Source organism: Equus quagga, chromosome 16 (assembly GCF_021613505.1).
Source record: "Equus quagga isolate Etosha38 chromosome 16, UCLA_HA_Equagga_1.0, whole genome shotgun sequence".
Taxonomy (NCBI): Eukaryota; Metazoa; Chordata; class Mammalia; order Perissodactyla; family Equidae; genus Equus; species Equus quagga.
In genome coordinates, this window is record NC_060282.1 from 34,084,932 (window position 1) to 34,104,253 (window position 19,322).

At 35.8% G+C, this 19,322-nt stretch overlaps 1 protein-coding gene across 2 annotated transcripts in view; it reads left to right on the forward strand.

Moving 5' to 3' along the window:
- Positions 1-19,322, forward strand: part of LRP12 (LDL receptor related protein 12) — an 88,636-nt gene that overhangs the window by 26,159 nt on the left and 43,155 nt on the right. Inside the window, exon 2 of one of the 2 annotated variants that reach the window (XM_046642573.1) lies at positions 18,573-18,629. The exons of the other annotated variant lie outside the window; for it this stretch is intronic. Within the exon in view, the coding sequence (XP_046498529.1) occupies positions 18,573-18,629 (57 nt within the window). The remainder of the gene's footprint in view (positions 1-18,572; positions 18,630-19,322) is intronic. 2 annotated transcript variants of the gene reach the window in all.

Consider the following 19,322-nt stretch of genomic DNA (forward strand, 5'->3'; position numbering starts at 1 on the left):
TTATACCCTCAACAGTGAAATGTTGCAATCCTAGCACAATAGCAGTGAGCACAACTAGAACCCTAATTATCATCTCTAAATACCATTCTTCACTGAAAGGATCCAAGGGTCATGGATGAATGACTGATTCCAGTCTGAGGCAGAAAATAGAAAAGATGAGCCTGGTACATTCCCTTGTATCAGAAAGCAAGGAAACTCTCAAAGGCTAGTGGTTCATGCCAGAAGGACACAGGGGCCAATATAAAGGGGCTCCCATTGGCCAAAGATGAGAGAACTTAAGTATCAAAAGGAGTAATGAAGACAGTTGGTTGAAATTCACTCAATATAGAAAAACTCCTTGGTTCATAACCACAAACTTGCAATAAACATACACGTACCACTACAGCAAGTTACTGGATACCAGTGGTAACAAATAGGGCATTAACTCCATGCTCTTTAAGCAATTATAAGGAAAGAATTAATCATTTATCCTCCCTCTTTCTGCATGAATTGTGTTTCAGGGTAAGCAAATAACATTTGTTGAGGGAAAGTTCCTTGCAGAATTTCAGTTAATGAATGTATAAAGAATGGCAGGATTAGAAAATCATTTTGCAACCGCTAATGAAATAATTTATTCTATGATCATCGATAGATGAAGCTATTAGACAAACGGTCATGTGAGAACTTTACAATGGAGGGATCAGGCTGCCCTACCTGAGCCTATTGATTAACCTCTGTCTTAAGAAAAGGAGGGCCAGCAGATAGTGTGTGTGCCTCCTGCTGTGATACATACAAAGCATTCAGCACCAGCTCTCAAGAATTCCAGCCAAAGATGTTGAACCTATGTCAAATCCAGCTTCTACAGCAGTGGTTGAGAACTGTGGCCTTTGAGCCAAATCCAGCCCACTGCCTGTTTTTTGTTTTTTCATGATGTTTTATTGAAACAGCCACTCTGATACGTTTGAGTATTGTTTATGGCTGCTTTCATGGTACAGTGTCAAAGTTGAGTGGTTGCAACAGACAGTGTATGGCCCACAAAACTTAAAATATTTACTATCTGGCCCTTTTACAGAAAAAGTTTGCTGACCCTTGAGCTAGAAGAGCAAACTTAAGTGACACCAAAAGGAAGTGACACCACAGAATATGGGCCTCTTAGAGGACAACTGATCAGGTTTCTGTAACTAGTCGGTGGTAGGGAAAATAAGGAAGTATCACGGTTAGGAGAGACTCAAACATACCAACCAAATGAAACATTGAGACTTTGGATCCTGTTTCAAATAAGCCAGCTGTAAAAAGACATTTAGGAGACAACCAGGAAAATCTGATTATGGCCTGGCTCTATTAAATGATGTAAAATTATTAATTTTGTTAAAGTAATAGCATTGTAGTTAGGTAAGAAAATGTCTGTTTTTAGAGTTGGGTATTGAAGTGTATAGAGGTGAAATGATACATGGCATATACTTTAACATACTTGAGCAAAAAAAAAAAAAAGAAAATGTATCAAAGGCAGGAGTCAAACTCAAGATTCTTTGCTCTGTGTATACTTTCCACTTTCCACATCATGCCATCATATACTATCTATGGTAGATTTTAGTATTGCTTTCTGGGTTGCTTTTGACAACCACTAACCTAACTTCTTAAAATTCCCTCATCTCTTGGAATCCTTGTCAATGTAAGCATACTCTTGGTTTTCTTCTGTTTCACTATATGTAGACGTCATTAAGAGAGCATCGGTCAAGGATGGATCTGTATCTTCTGATCTTAGTAGCAGAAGAGCCTGGCATTCCATACTTGATTCTACGTTTCAGTAGCTATGAGATTTAGTGCTTTCAATTTAATTGCCGAGTCTCAATTTCCTGGGCCTTAAAATGAGACTATCGGTTACTTCTGGGGTTGTTTTAAAATTAAGGGTATGTAGTAGGAAAGTGTTTTCTACATGATGAAATTATTATCCAAAATAGGACCTATTTATATTTTGAGAAGAACTGTAAGGGAATTGAATGCACGATCTTTGTAATAGGGCAGACCTGGGTTTGGATGTTGTTTCCTAGCCATGTCACCTTGGGAAAGTTGTATACTATTTCTAAAGTTTCTTCATTTGTAAACTGGAGGCAGAATCTGCCTCCAGTTTGTTCTGATGGTTAAGTAAATTAAAATTTGTAAAAGTACGCATAGCAACAAATACAGGCTAGATAGGTAAGTATTTTTTCTGTGTTCACTTGGGGAAACAAACTGTATAGCAGGGATAGATATATTTACATTGGATAATTTTTAAAGTTATGTGAAGAAGATAATCTTCAACTTCACATATGATCCTTCTATAGGAAAATACCCAGGTGACAGGATAAACTGCAAGATACTATTTTAAGATTCTGTGAAAGAGTAGGTAAGTTACGAGATGAACTTCAATAGAAGTCAGTGAAAAGCTAGCCATTTGCTCCGAGAAAAAAAGAATTCATTAAATATATTCATTAGATTGATGAGCTTTAAGCTTCTAAGAACCCAGGAGTCACTGAAGAGCAGAAATGGTAAAAGCATCGTGCCTTTGGCTCGGCGTCCTCTCCCCCCAGCCAGTTGCTAAAGCTAATGCAGAGTAGAGTCCCTTACTCTAAAGACTGAAGCTGCTCGAGAGCTTCGAACAGTCATTTACCAAATATTTTACATTTTGAGGGACCATGATAAGAAGTGAGCAATTGAATCTGAAATCTCTTTCCTCTTGTGGCTTTCTAACTTCACTCACTAATGAAAGAATGCCTATCTCCCTCTTTATATTTCTTCAGCCTTTTTCTTTTTTCCTCTTACCCTCTGAGCAAACTATAACATGAAACCAAATTGTTAGTTATACAGAAGATATTTCATGTCTCATTAAAAAATCTGATAATTTTGATTCATTAAATCAACAAACATTTACTGAGATCTCACTCTTTGTCAGGAACTAGGAGATAGTTGCTGGGGAATAGGAAAGCAGGTAGAAAGAGAGTGAAAAAGAGAAGGAGAGAAGAAAGTAGCGGGAATTCTTTCTTGCCCTTCAGACACTCAAAATTTGGTGTGGGAGATAGGTGGTTAAATTAATAACCCCAAACAGGATGGTAAGGACTGTGTAGTAATATGCTCCTAACTCAGTACTAATATGGTGTACAGTGGGAACATCAGGGAGGACTCCTCACCTGAGATGGATGGAGATCTGTTTTCTGAGCGGAGTTGAAGGAGTTAGGCAGGTGACTGGTGGCAGTGCGCTAGACTGTTCCAGGCAGACAGAACATCATGTTCAAAAACATCACAATTTCAGAAACTGTGTACTTCATCAGTGCTAAAACCAGAATGTATCTGTATGAGATGCAAGCAGACAAGGAGTAGTAAAAGTTAAGGGTGAAGAGATAGAGAAGAGCCAGATTATGGTGGGACGTAGAGGCTCTTAATACACATGAGGAGTTGAATCAGTTACAGTTTTATAAGATGAAGATTAATATCAGATATACCTTTTAAAAAGATCTTTAGTAGCATTGTGAAGAGTGGATCAGAGAGCTGCAAGACCAAAAGTAGGAAGCTTACAAGCTAATTCAGTTATTCATACATTAAGCAAATATTTATCAAATGTCTACTATGGGCCAGGCACTGTTCTATACTTTTGTCCTCATGAAGCTTATATTTAATGCAGTAAAACTGGGAAGAAATATCAGTGACATCAAGGAAGGAAATAGCAGCAGATTTGAAAAGAATGAAGGAAACTTTAATATATAGTGCGTGAGGAGAAAAAGAGGATGGTGAAGAAGAAATCTGGAATGACTTACAGCTTTCTGTATGGACAATTGGTGTCATTCACCAAGGTGACGAAGAGCAGACCAAGGGTAAATAAAAGGAGTTTGGTCTTGGACATAATGAGTTTCAGATACCTAGGTAATATTAAGGTAATTCTGAATTCCTGTTTAGTAGGAAGTTAAAAGACAGCTTTTAGGATGAAAATAATAATGACAGTCCTTCACAGGTGATTATGAAGATTAAACGTACTGAAGCATGGAAATTGCTTAGACCCTCATCTGGCACATGGGACATACTCATATCAGTTGCTGCTACTGCCGTTTCAGGAGTATGGGCTTTGAGCTAGACAAATCTGCCTAAATTCTGGCAGTGCCACTTACCAGTTGTGTAGTCTTGAGCAAGTCTCTTAACCTCTTTGAGTCTCAATTTCTCTGCATGTGAAAGGGGGATAGTATCTATTTTACAGGGATACTGTAAGGATTAGTTATAGTGTATGAAAAGCACCAACCACAGTGACTGGCACAAGGTAAGTGCTCAATGAATGTTGGTGTGTGTGGGGGGAGGGGGGGGCGGGTCAAGTAAAACTTTTCACCTCAGAAGGAGATTCTGATTAGGGATGGAAATCTCAGAGGTATCAATGTGAAAGACATGAACCTTTTAAACATATATACTGAAAAGGAAGAGTTTCTAGAAAGGGAGAGGATAATATGCCAAAAGATCTCTGAATGGTTGGCAAGAGAGAGAACTTACCAAGAGTATTGGCCAAGGAGGTTGTTTGGAGGCTTGAAGAAGATAATGAAGGACGAATGTAGTTTTTGAGGAAAGTGGAGATAGAGCTGAATAAGGCTTTATTAAAAGATTGTACTCCAGCATTGAGTATCCAGATGAGCTGAAACTGTGAATTTATAGTGATATTGTTCCTCACGTGATTTTCTCCAACTATCAGAAAACTGGATTCAGAGTTGATGTTTTTGAGGATAAAGTGTTTGATAGGTCAGTCACTGGTAATCTTTGCCATATGAGTTTCAGAGATGTGCAAGGGGTAAAAGCTAGACTGAGGCAGGTTCAGGAGCAAGTGATAGGTAAGGAAGCTCCATTACGGAGTGTAGATTCTTGTTTTTAAAAAGTTGGCTGAGAAAGATGGGAAAGCAGAAACAGGAAGGTGCACAGGCAAGAAAGAGGTTTTCTTTGTTAAGACCTGATGTATCAAGAAGAGACAAAGGTACAGAAGAGAGGAAAAGTCTGAAGGGGAAGGAAAGTGAGGAGCTAATGAATGACTCCAGGGTCCAGTGATTTTAGACTTACTGTGTCCTTGGCTCCCATGATGGAGCCTCTGGTAAACTTGAGACCAGTCTTCCCTATCAGTGAAATACTTTCCTTCGTAATTTTCCTGTTTCCTTTCATAGATATTACTAGAAGTAGAAACAAGCTACTTACTGTCTCGTCTTTCATAAATAATAAAGGTAGGAAAAAGACACAAGTGTGGATCTTTGATGCAAAAAAAGAAAAAACGGAGTTAATGTCAAGTAAAATGCAAATCTACAAATGCTATTGACTGTGATTTTAATGATTTAGTAGTTTCTTTTAAATATTGTTAAAAATATACTTTTTAGATGGTTACTGATTTTTAAATTCTGCTTTCTTTATAATGCAACCTCTAAATGGCTATTTTCCTGCAGTCTGCTACATTGAGAATCATTTATCTTTGTTATTACAAAAGCCAACATTGTTTCTATTTGTTTGTTTTACTCTGTGCATTCACATGATAGTGTTATTAGTGATGTCAGCAAGAATAGGTAAGTTGCAGCCACACATTGGCCTTCTCATTAAATCTCATGTATAAGAACATTTTTTAAAGTGACCTTTTGCTATATAAGAGGGTAATGAAAACGTTTTAGTATCTATATTAAATGATAGTTCTTGTACCATTTGGTCAATAATATTAAGGAAAAAAGTCACCTGTAATAATTTTTCAATTACAATGTTATAAAGAAAAACTTGAAACTACATAGCTACAGAATTTAATGTTGTGTTAATTTCTTTCTGAAGGTACCATTCCAATACATAATATTCAGCATAATAGTCAATCTACATGAATTAACTTACGAAAGCAATATATACTTTAATAAGTCAAACATTATAGAAATGCATCAAGAACGAAAGTTAATCATTTCTGTCCCTCCTTCTTCCTGTCTTGGAAAGTAGTGTAGACATTGTTAGCAGTTTAGTTTGTATCCTTCCATACATTTTTATGCATGTCTAAATTGGACTCATCAAATACACCAGAGGTCACAAATTCAAATGCTGACAAAGACCAGGAAGGTAACACAAATGAACTTAGAGGGCCTGGTGTCAGCATCAGATCAGAATGACAGTAGAAGGTAGTGGGGCTGTGGGGCACCTAAAAAAAATGCATACTTCTCCTAAAAGAGAGAAGCTCAGTAGGTTTGCATGCAGCAATACATGTAGACAGATATAATTTTTTTTCAAGAAATTGGTATTTTTAGGTGAAAACTCAGTTTTTAATGTTGAATTAGGTAGATCTGGATACCACTTACTACTGAAAGAATCTTACTCAATTTATTTAATCTGAGTCAGTTTCCTCATCCATAACATGGGGATAACAGTATCTATTCTTACAGCTTTGGAAGGAGGATTAAATAATACATCATGAGTTCAATACAATGCATAATGCTTATAAGTTATACTGACTGTCTATGATCAGTATTCGTCTGGCTTTAGGAGTGTGGGAAGGGGATTGACTGCAGAGGGGCCCAGAGAGCATGTTTGGGTGATGGAAATGTGTGTCTTGATTATAGTGGTGGTTGTATGACTGTACGCATTTGTTAGAACTCATCAAACTGTATACCTAGAATTAATGAATTTTTTGCATGTAATTTATTCCTCAACAAATCTGATTTTAAAAAGGTAACTGTTTTTGCCTTCTCTCTCTACTTCGTTTCATCAGCTGTTAGAATAGAGTTAACATCAAAGGTTTCCAACATTTTTATCACCAGGCTTCTCCTACTGTTCCTTCCCAACCCCAGTCACAGGCCCCCACGTTTCCCAAGATTTTGCCTGTTGGGAAACAAGGAAGAAAGAAAGAAAAACTACCTTCATTTGTCTGTTACACTTTTCTCCTTTGCTGAGCTGACCATGTACTGGATTTATCTATTTGGGTACTGTGCCTGATACATCATTGAGTAAAGCAGGCCACTAGCCACTTTCCAGAAATGTTATAATGTAAGCAAGAAGCTAATTAGCTACTGTTCAGTAATAAGCTCTGAAGCTTAATAAACCAGGAAGAAAAATTAGAAGCAAAAGCAATATACATGGTTTTTCTTTAAATAATAAAATACATAAGTAACAGTACACAGTGTGTGTTATTTGTGTATATTTGTATTTTTATATGGATGTGTGTATATATATTTGTGTGTGTGTGTTTACATGTATATCCTTTACAGACTCATCCCAGCTCATTCTGTAAGGCCAGTATTACCCTGATATCAGAAAAAGAAAACTGCAGACTAATTACCCTTATTTATATAGATGCAAAAATTCTCTAACAAAATACTAGTAAACTGAATCCAGCAATATATAAATAGAATTATAAACTATGACCAAATGGAATTTTTCCCAGGAATGTGATGTAAGGGTCAACATAGGAAAATCAATGTGATATACCACATTGATAGAATAAAGGACAACAACCCACAGGGTCGTCTCAGTAGATGCAGGGGAAGCATTTGGCAGTATCCAAAACCATTTCATAGTGGAAGCACTCAACAAACTAGGAATAGAAGGGAACTTCCTCAGCCTGATAAAGAGCATCTGTGAAAAACCCACAGCTAATGTCGTACCTAATGGTGAAAGACTGAAAGCTTTCTCTCTAACATCAGGAACAAGACAAGGATGTCTACTCTTGCTACTTCTATTCAAAACACAAGCAATGACAACAAAAAATAGGTAAATTGGACTGTCTCAAAATGAAAAAACACTTGTCCTTCAAAGGACACCATCAAGAAAGTGAAAAAGTGCAACTATGGAATGGGAGAAAATGTTTGTGAAACATATATCTGATAAGGGGTTAATATCTACAGTGTATAAAGAACATTTACAACTTAAACAACAACAAAAAGACAAATAATCTAACCAATTGAGAAATAGAGAATTTGAATAGACATTTCTCCAAAGAATATACTCAGTGGCCAATAAACAGGTGAAAAGAACCTCAGCATCGTTACTCATTAAGGACATGCAAAGCAAAACCACAATGAGATACCACTTCACACCCACTAAGATGCCTGTAATAAAAAGACAGACAATAACAAGTATTGGTGAGGATGTAAAGAAATTGGAATACTTACACATTACTGGTGGGAATGTAAAATTGTACAGCCATTTGGAAAACAGTTTGGCATTTCCTCAGAAAGGTAAACAGAGTTTCCAAAAGACCCAACAGTTCCACTCTGTGAGTATCCTCAAGAGAATTGAAAACATGTCCACACAAAGACTTGTGCACAAATATTCATAGCAGCATTATTCACAGAAGGTGGAAACAACTCAAATGTCTTTCAACTGATGAGTGGATAAACATAATGTGGTTTATCCATACAATGGAATACTGTTTGGCCATAAAAAGGAGTGAAGTACTGATTCATGGTGCAGCATGATGAACTGTGAAAACATTATGCTAGGTGAAGAAACCAGACACTTAAGATTACATATTGTGTGATTCCTTTTATATGGATTGTCCAGAACAGGCAAATTCATAGAGACAAAAACTAAGTTAGTTGTTGCTAAGGGCTGGAGGAGGACAGAAAGAAGAATAACTGCTAATAAGTAGAAGCTTTCTTTTGGGGGTGATGAAAACATTCAAGCATGAGATGGTGGTGATAGTCACACAGCTTTTTGAACATACTACACTTTAAAAAGGTGAATTTGGGGTCGGCCCCATGGCCAAGTGGTTAAACTTACGTGCTCACTTTGGTGGCTCAGGGTTTCGCCCATTCGAATCCTGGGCGCAGACATGGCACCGCTCATCACACCATGCTGAGGCGGCGTCCCACATGCCACAACTAGAAGGACCCACAACTAAAAATATATACAACTATATACCGGGGGGCTTTGGGGAGAAAAAGGAAAAATAAAATCTTAAAAAGGTGAATTTGATGATATACAAAATATGTCTCAATAAATCTCTCATAAGAAATATAGGTGTCTAATTTCTTCCTTTTTTCTGGAGTTCTGAATCTCTTCAAATTTTGGTATTTAATCATATGAACCAGAGGAGTCACAGATAGGAACCTTTGAACTCATACAGTCTTTAGTCCTTTCTAATTTACTGAGTTCTTGACATTAGTGGTTCAAGCTATTTTAGAATAAAGGAAATTATTTCCATCTGCATGAACGCTGTCACTGAGGCGCTCAGTAGTGGGATTTATAACCATCTTTCATGTTCTTTAGGGGCTAGGATTCATTTTCTGAATGCTGGGAACTTGTGTTTGTTTAGTATTTGTACTTTGAGTAATAGTTTATTGTCATCATACCCTTATTTGAAGACATTTCAAATGTAAAATCTTACTAACATAATACTGCAGGAAGTCTAAACATATAAAAACATTGAACTCCCAAATATCTGTTAAAAATGTGGTTTGAAAATTAGAATGTATATTTCCATAAAAAGTAGTGTTATGAATGATCACTACTATTATTTTAAGTGGCAAATAGATTCAGGCCAGTTCATTAAAGTCTATTCAATCCATAATGAATGGCTACAATTAAAAAGCTATAGAGGGACCAACCTGGTGGCACAGCGGTTAAGTTCACGTGCACCGCTTTAGTGGCCCAGGGTTCACCAGTTTGAATCCTGGGTGTGGACTTTACACACTGCTTATCAAGCCATGCTGCAGCAGGCATTCCACATATAAAACAGAGGAAGATGGGCATAGATGTTAGCTCACGGCCTGTCTTCCTCAGCAAAAAGAGAAGGATTGGCAGTGGATGTTAGCTTAGGGCTAATCTTCCTCAAAAAAAAAAAAGAAAAAAAAAAAGATCTTCAGAAAAAGCTATAGAAATAATACTTTTAGAATACTAGTAAGTAAAGCAAGAAAATAAACTATCTCCCAGGGATTTCTTAACCTTTGTATGGGTGAAGCATCTCATTATAGGTATTTGTTAGACACTATGGAACCTGTCTTCAGAAGAATGTGCTGAATTTTTCATACACTTTCAAGAAGTTCACACATGTCTTGGTTGAGCTATGACCTGAGAAAAGTGTGTGTATTAGTCTGCTTGGGCATAAAATACCACAGACTGGGTGGCTTAAACAACAACTTATTTTCTCACAGTTCTGGAGGCTAGAAGTCCAAAATCAAGGTACCATCAGGGTTGGTTTCTGATGCGGTCTCTCTTCCTGGTTTGCAGTGTGCTCCTCACTGTGTCCTCACAGGACCTCTCCTCTGTGCATAGGTGGAGAGAGCGATTTCTGATATCTCTTCTTAAGGAAACCAGTCTTATCAAATTAAGTCCCACCATTATGACTTCCTTACCCCCTGAAAGGCCCCAAATTCAAGTACAGTCACATTGATGACTTAAACATATGGATTTTCAGTGACACAATTCAGTACATAATAGTGTGCTACTCTATACCTTATTTTGACCAAACAGAAAGAAATAGCTAAGTTATAATTGCTTTTTTTTAAAAAAAAAGATGAGAGTGGGCACAATCAGAGCTTAAGACCTATAGATCCAAAAGTAACTTACAAAAAAAGTAATATGCCTCAAAAATATGAAAATCTGGAAGGAAACACAGTCCAGGGAGGTTATTAAAATCTCAAAAATAATTTCTGGTTATTAAAATCACAAATAATCTCAAAAAGGAATGAATGGTGGAGAAATCTAAAGAAGTCAAGTTGTCCAATGACTTCAGGCTAATTAAGAACATATTCCCAAGATGGAAAGGATATATAACCAAGAATAAATTATAAATATTACTAATGTAGAGAAAACTCAAGGTTGAGTTGAGCAGAAGTACCAATGACAACAAAATTGGTCTTTGAAGCATTTATTTCTGGAATAAAGAATAGCAGAAAGGTGTATAGGATTGTTGCTTGGGCAGATTGTGTAATACTGGTAATGTTTATGTCCCCTCTGTCCAGTGTGCTCTTCAGACTGAAAGGATGAGATTAACTGTTTCTGAAAACCTTGAAGAACATAGCTGCAAAGATTATTCAGGTATTCTAAACAACTTTAAGAGTTCTGACTTAGGTACTGAAATACTTCCGAGGGAAGAAAGGTCAGATGACTGGAAACAGGAAATGCAGTTTTGATTTTCCAAAGTGGGTCAGGAGGGATGAGAATTCCACAAACCAACAATTAGTGGTGATGAGGGAAGATTATAAGTGAAGAGTAAAAGAAGTGGCTTATGAAGACGTAGGAGAGGAAATAAATCTGTAAGCCATATGAATTTGGTGAGAATGATGTTAGAGAAACCTTATTTCCTTTACAGATTGACACTCAGACTAGTAGAAATGACTGAGACAAATGCATATTAGCTTCTACAAGGGTCTTACAAGTTGTCTTAAACCCTTTGCACAATTTGGAAAAATTTGGTCTGGATGCTAAAACAATGTCTAACACAATAGCCAACCTAACCAGAAATGACTACTACTTTTAAACTCCTGTGGTCACCATTTTGCATCCTTTGATGAATAACACACACACAAAAGGAATCTGAATGAAAAAGAGTGAAGATAGCATAAGGGACTTATAGGACAACATCAATCAGACCAATATCTACTTATAACTAAATCATCAAAAATTAAAGCCAAGGCGAGAATGTTAAAAGCAGCAAGAGAAAAACGATGTGTTACCTACAAGGGAAAGATAGTAGCAGATTTTTCAGCAGAAACTTTGCAGGCCAAGATGGAGTGGCATGATATATTTGAAATACATCTGAAAGAAAAAAAAACTTCCAACCAAGAATAGTTTACTCAGCAAAGCTGTCCTTCAGAATTGAATGAGGAATAAAGAGTTTTCTAGACAAGCAAAAGCTTAAGAAGTGCGTCACCACCAGACCAGCCTTACAAGAGATGTTAAAGGGACTTCTTCAAGCTGAAATGGAAGGGTGCTAATTAGTAATAAGAAAACATATGAAAGTATGAATCTCACTGGTAAAGGTAAATATATAGTTAAATTCAGAATACTCCAATGTTGTAATGGTGGTGGATAAATCACTTGTAACTCTAGTATGAAGGCTAAAACACAAAAGTATTAAAAATATAACTAGAATAACTTTTTATGGATACACAAGGTAAAAAGATATAAATTGTGACATCAAAAACAAAGTGAGGGGAAAGTAAAAATGTAGAGCTTTCGTATGCGTTCGAAGTTGTTACCAGCTTAAAACAGACTGCTATAAGATGTTTTATGTAAAGCTTATGATAACCAGAAAGCAGAAAAAGTGGATACATAAAAGAGGAGGAGGATGAAATCTAATCATACCGCTACAGAAAGTCATGAAATCACAAAGGAAAAGAGAAAGGAAAGGAACAAAGGAATTTTATAGAACAGCCAGAAAACAATGAACAAAATGGCAATAGTAAGTCTACTTTGGATTTCTTTCTCCTTGGTCAGAACTTCAGCCTCTTCCAACTCTGTGGGATGGAAGTTTTTAAGCGTCCAGCTTCCAGTAGTTGTTCTTTGACTGTCGTTGTGAAGTCTCACCTTACAGCTTAGCCGAGCTCAGTGCTCAGCCTAAGACTAGAGCCCTGATGCAGACTTTTGAAGTTTTTTTTTTTTTTAATGTGGTTCCTCCCTCCCTGATATTCTGAACATTCCAGCTTCCTCAGCCTCTCTGAACTCCAGTCTCTGTCTTCTCAGCTTGTCGAGAACTTAACTGCTTCCTCAGTGTGCCAGGGTCCAGAAAGTCTCCAGGCAGAAAGCCAGTGCAATAATAGGGCTCATCTTAATTTGTTTCCCATTTTTCAGAGATCACAGTCTGTTGTCCAGTGTCTGAATTTTTTTTCACGTGTTTTTCCAGCCTTTCTAGGTGTCTGTAGCAGAATTGCTGTTCCATTACCAGTTACTCTGTCATCACCAACAGCAGGAGTTCCATCCTTTTTTTCTTTTTTTCTGAGGAAGATTTGCCCCCAGCTAACATCTGTTAGCTTCCTCTTTTTTTGCTGAGGAAGGTCATCCCTGAGCTGACATCTGTTGCCAGTCTTCCTCTGTCTTGTACGTGAGCTGCTACCACAGCATGGCCACTGACAGACGAGTGGTGTAGGTCCAAGCCTGGGACTAAATCCGTGCTGCCGAAGTGGAGCATGCTGAACTTAACCACTAGGCCACTGGGGCTGGCCTAGAAGTTCTGTGTCTGAGTTTTCAAAAATCTTTTTTTGTCACTACTACAAATGGGGTCTTCTGCTGTATCATCTGAACTGGCTATTGTTTGTATTTATGAAGACTTTTGATTTCTGCATACTTATTTTATATCCTGCTACTTTGCCAAATTTTCATGTTGTTTATAATCATTTTTCTGTTGACTGTCTTGGGTTTTCCAGATAGATACCCAATCGTATCATCTACAGAGAGAGACAGTTTTACCTCTTTTCCAATTTTTATGCCTATGGTGGACACCCTGTCTTCCATTCCCATTTTCAGTATAAAAGCTTCTAGGGCTTTCCACTTGAGTAAGAAGCTTGATAATTATTTTGTCTTTCTGTTGTTTGCTTCTATTTCATATATTTTTTTATCATTTTTTCAATAGATTGTCAACTCTTTGCGAGCAGGGACTATTCCTCTTACTTATGTATTGACTTACCATTCATTCATTTACTTGAGCAGATATGGACTAAGTATCTCCTATTATGTGCTATGTTCTGTGCTACTCAGTGGGTTGCAAACCAAAACAGACCCAGCTATGTCCCATCACCCCATCAACCTCCACCCCCCGCCCCCCGCCAGGATTAAGATCCTGTGGGAAATACAGACATTACACGAGATAACACAAGTGTGATGAATTTAGAAAAGGTGACAGAATTGCATACCATAGAAGCCTGTAACAGAATGACCTAACAGTGTGGGGAATCAGGAGATGCCTCCCTAAAGAAGTAATATTAAAGGGAAATCCAAAGGCACAAGAGACAGCTGACACTTAAGAAATCCATATTTCTGGAGAGAAGAGATAAAGTGGAAAGTGGATCACAAGAGGTGAAAATTTTGAGGTAGTTAGGAAGAACCAGACAGTAGAGAGTTTGGTAAGGCCTATTAGGATTTTGGACTTTTTTCCTTAAGTACGATTTTACTAATAAAATAGAATGATGTTTGCTTTTATGTGTATATGTGTACACACGTGTTTATGTTTGATAACTTCTTGCTGCACAGTGAGAACGAGATTGTAGGATGCTGAGCAGATAATTCACTTGTAACTGCTGCTCATTACCTTTTAACCAATGATTTTCCCCCATAGTTGTGGCAAATGGGTTTTAACTCTGAAAGCTAAGTACTATTTCTTTTATAAACAAGAAGTATATTCATGTCTGAATTCTTTTAAAAAAGTAAGGAACACAAACTTATCAGTGCCATGGGAATTGGTATAGAACCTGAGTTCTGTTTTAAGAGAAACACAATCTTCTTAATGATTGTGGATTTGAATTTTTAATCCATCCAATTACTAGCTCTGCAAAAATTACTAAATTGCTAGGAGCTTTGGTTTTCTCATCTGTAAAGTGAACTTATGTTTTAAGGATGAGCTGAAGGAAGGCTTGTAAGGCCACTAGGGTTTGACTGGCACATAGCTATCATATCTTAGCTGTATTTATTAGCTGTTGTTTAAGAACTTTAGTTCTTAAAAAGAACAGAAATAAACAGAAAGAAAGATAGAAAGCAACAGGGACGCAGAGACCATAAATTTAGACATTCTCTTAATGATGACACCCTGATTATTCAGATGAGTAAACCAAATCTTAAGATAAGTAGTTTAATTAAAGTGTTTAATTAATGATTAAATAAATTGTAAAGCTGGGGTTCCTAAAAAAGGATCTCTTTTGGAAGATTCTTTTTCTCTCTTGTATGGCAATCAAAAATCTATAAAACCATGTTTCAGCTTGGCAAGAAGAATGGGGACGACCGATCACCTTTGGTATTTGGTTAGTGGGACTAAAAAAAATTAAGCTATAAAAATTATTTCCTGGTTTAGATGATAATGAAACTTTTTCTTACTTGAAAACTGTTTTTTAGAGTTCTTGTTAATTAGCTTGTCCATTAACTAATTAGTCAGCTGCTAATGTATAGTTATAGAAGTAATGTTTTATCAGACTGTATTTTTCCAGTATATGCTACCTGTAAAGGGTGACTTCTGTGAGAATATCTAACTTGACTGCACTGTAGTTATAGTAAGGAGGTGGTGTGTGTACATCATCATATTAATAGGGTCTTCTCTCGGATGTTGGGGAGAGGCATTAGGGAGAAGGCAATTAGCTTTGTATCAGCAAAGCAGTTTGGGAGGGCTGTCTGCTTATCACCTGGAAATAGTTGTGTTATATAAGTGGCATCTTTGTAAAAATGCTTTTTAGCATGGCAATACACCTAAGTTAAGTAGCCCGCTTACTTCAGGTGATACTCAGAATAAGAAATATCTACTGGAACCAAAAATGGATAGTCACTTGATGTTAATAGAAATTATCATTGATTTTTTAAACTTCTAAATGGGATTGTTTTTAAGTTAAATTAAATATATGGGAAATTAGCAGTATCGTGTTTGATGTTTTAAGGTATTGTTCATCAGTTTTAAAAATCATTAATAATACTTTTCTTAAATTATGTTTTGTAACATTTTGCACAATATTTGTCAGACTTCCGTTTATTCAGAATGGTCGGAAATGAACTATAATCTCTTCACCTATTTTTTTTTTTGGTAATATGAATAAAGTTTTTAAAGAAATCCATGCCTCTTGTAACAAATTCAGTTAGTTCTAAAGTATACAAAACAAGTCTTCCTCTATTTTAATTTCAGTTTCAGAGATTTTCCTTCACAATTTATGTGTAACCTTAGACTCTTCAATATTTATATAAATGCACATACATACATATATGCTTATGTAAACATGCATATTAACTATGCATCATTTTAAGGTTAAAATCAGATCATATTTTAATATTATTCTGAAATGTATTTAACTTAACTTCAATATTTATATAAATGCACATACATACATATATGCTTATGTAAACATGCATATTAACTATGCATCATTTTAAGGTTAAAATCAGATCATATTTTAATATTATTCTGAAATGTATTTAACTTAATGTCATATCTTTCCAAGCTAGTACATATAGAATTACCTAATTCAGTTTATTGAATATTTCATTATAAGGGTGTTTAAGTTTATTAGTTTGCATGCTGATGGAGATTTAGATTAAATTTTATTTTTTTCTATTATAAAGAATTCCACTAAGCTCTATAAGATAGGTATTATCTTCTCCATTTTATTTTTTATTTTTTAAATTTTTATTTATATTTCATTTATATTTATTTATTTATATTTATTTATTTATTTATTTATTTTTATTTTTTGAGGAAGATTAGCCCTGAGCTAACATCTGCTGCCCATCTTCCTCTATATATGGGATGCCTGCCACAGCGTGACTTGACAAGTTTTGCGTAGGTCCACACCCGGGATTGGAACCTGCCAACCCCGGCTGCCAAAGCAGAACATGAGAACTTAACTGCTGTGCCGCTGGGCTGGCCCTATCTTCTCCATTTTAGACATGAAATTAAGACACAAAGAGGTTAGGTAATTTGCCCTAAATTGCACAGTAGGTAAGTGGTGGAGCTCATATTAGAATCCACAGTCCCAAATATCACATTATATTACTATTTCCTTCTGCCTACCTTTACTCTGTTTACTGAATTGTAAAAAAATTTTAATGTGTAAAATATATCTAATGTTAAAACTCTCCTGAGGATAATTTAATATACTACCTTAAGGATAATGGAAACTTTAGGGTCACAGATTACACAACTGTAGTTTGTAGTTGCATCTAATATAGAAATAGAAGGTTTAAGCCAGTGCCACTCAAACGTTAATGTGCATTCAGATCACTGAGAGTAGGGGAGGGTCTTGTTAAAATGTAGATTCTGATTCAATAATCTGGAGTAGGGCCTGAGACTCTGCATTTCTAAAAAGCTCCCGATGATGCCAGTACTGCTGATCTACTTGTTAGTAGCAAAGGTTTAGGCAATTTATAATGACCTTTAGTAAATCTTGTTAGTTGTTTTGTTAAATCAGCTTCTTACATTATTTTGTTTATGCTATCAATTTTCATGAGCTGTGTGTGTTAAATGGGTGGGGGCTTTCTAGTAATTTCAGTTCTATGTAGCATTTAACATTGCTGGGAAAAATAAATCTTGGTCTCTGAGATATTAATGTACAGTACTTAAATGACTGTAATCAGATTTCTTTGTGTACCAAATACAGTTTATGCACCTATGTCACCATTTCCACTGTATCATTCTTATTTTGAAGGCTGTAGCTGTAGTTGAACTAAAAAGTTTGTTTTACCACTATTAATTTATTCTTTAGTAATATTAATAATACATTTTACACAGTTAAAAAATGAATACCTGTTCAGTGCTATGTACTGGGCACTGTATCGAGTGTTTAATTGGTATGATTTCATTTAATCATCATGAACTCCCTCATTTATTCATTCATCAACTCTTTGAGCACCTGCTCTGTTCTAGGAACTGTGCATACAATAGTGAGCCAAATAAGCACAAATTCTGCTCTCCTGGAGCTTAGTGCATTGGGGGATGCTATACAATAATCAAGCAAGCATAGAAGTGTGATATTGTGAAAGAAAAGTTGTTAATTACAATATTTGCCATTGTCTCTATTCTTCCAAGCATCAAAGAGAATTCTGCTTTTGCCCTCTAAGCTTCTCCCACCTCGCTTCCTCCCCTACCCGACTGCAAGGAGAATTCTTTCTCTATCAGCTCGGTTCCTGAGCTGTTGTGATGCCAAATCTACCTCGTGAGTAGAGGGAGACGAAACTTTAGAAGTAAAAATGAGCCATTTGTACAAGAAAAGAAACAACAGAGGAACATGAAATAATTTATAATAGAACTAAGAAAAAAAAGAATACCTTAAAGGTCTGTTCATGTTAATTTGAAGGAGTAAATATCCTCAGTACTTTAAATGGGAGTCTTTTTAACACAACGCTTTTGTTAGGTGATACTCAGTAACTCATTTCAGTAAGTTATATGAATGCTTCCACGTGTTCAACTTTGTGGTAAGAGGTATAAAAATCAGGGGCTACCAAAATAGGATACAATTCTGTCCCTACTCTTAAGACTAATAAAGTTGTTGATGCACAGAATTTGAAAGATTTAGAAGACAATGCAAGACATATTTTTTTTAAGTACCAACATGTGTAAGCCTAGCAGAAAGCACGTTGTGGACCGATTGAGCATGCTGTTCGAAGAATGCTGTTTTTAAAAAATATATGATTCTGTCTTTTCTAGTAATGAGTTCTCTTTTGACTATTTACTTGATAGACACTTCTTTCTGGTATGAATCAGATCTATATATTTGACCTTTATGTATTACCCTCTGTTGCTGTGATTTCCAAAATGTTTTGTTTTCCTTACTACGATTATAATTTTGGGCTTCATAGTATTGTTTTGAAGATTATTACAACAGACTTTAATTTAGTTTCTGAATATTACAAGTAGCTCTCTGTAGTTATTTTTCTTGTAAAGGGAGAATCTGAAAAATTTTTATAAATTTTATCTTGGAAATTAGTTTATTCATTATGTTTAATTTTAGGAAATGGTGCTCTTGCAGAACATTCTGAAAATGTGCATATTTCAGGAGTGTCAACTGGTAAGTCATTTTTTGTAATGTTTAAATTTCATGCATGACTTATATGGTAAATATTGAAAACCACCTGGTATCTTACAAAGTGATATTTGGCTATAAAAATTATTACTGTTTTTTGCAGCATGTAATAAGGAATGAAGTAACTGGAACATGGAGAAATTCACCTAAGATAAAATTGATACTTGCATGCCCATGGATTGGTTATACTTTTCCAAATGGACTGCATAATTATTTTTTCATGCTAACATTGAACCAGGAGAAAAGTTAGCTCAAGTTGAATTAGTATTTTCTTTCCATACAAAGTTTTTTATGAAGTGTAACTTATTAAAATATAATTTTGGGTGCTATTCCTAACATTATAGCCTTAGAAATTAAACATTTTGCTTGATTTTTAGAGTACCACTATACATAAAACTGCAGTACTTGAGTACACAATTTATATGCTGTTGAAAAGCAACCCAACAGTATATTTGTGTCCGTGCAATTCAGAAACTTGTTGAGGTAAATGCATTTTTTTCACTCAGATGAGCTTTTATAACTTAATAATTACTTAAAAGCCCATAACTATTAAAATTTTCATTCTTAGGTGACCTCCACAGCTTTTATTACCATTTTTGGTGTATCAGCTGCAGTTACTAGGGGAACAAATCTTTTATTTTTGCATACAATTTTGCAAAATTTCTTTTGCAAAAAAGA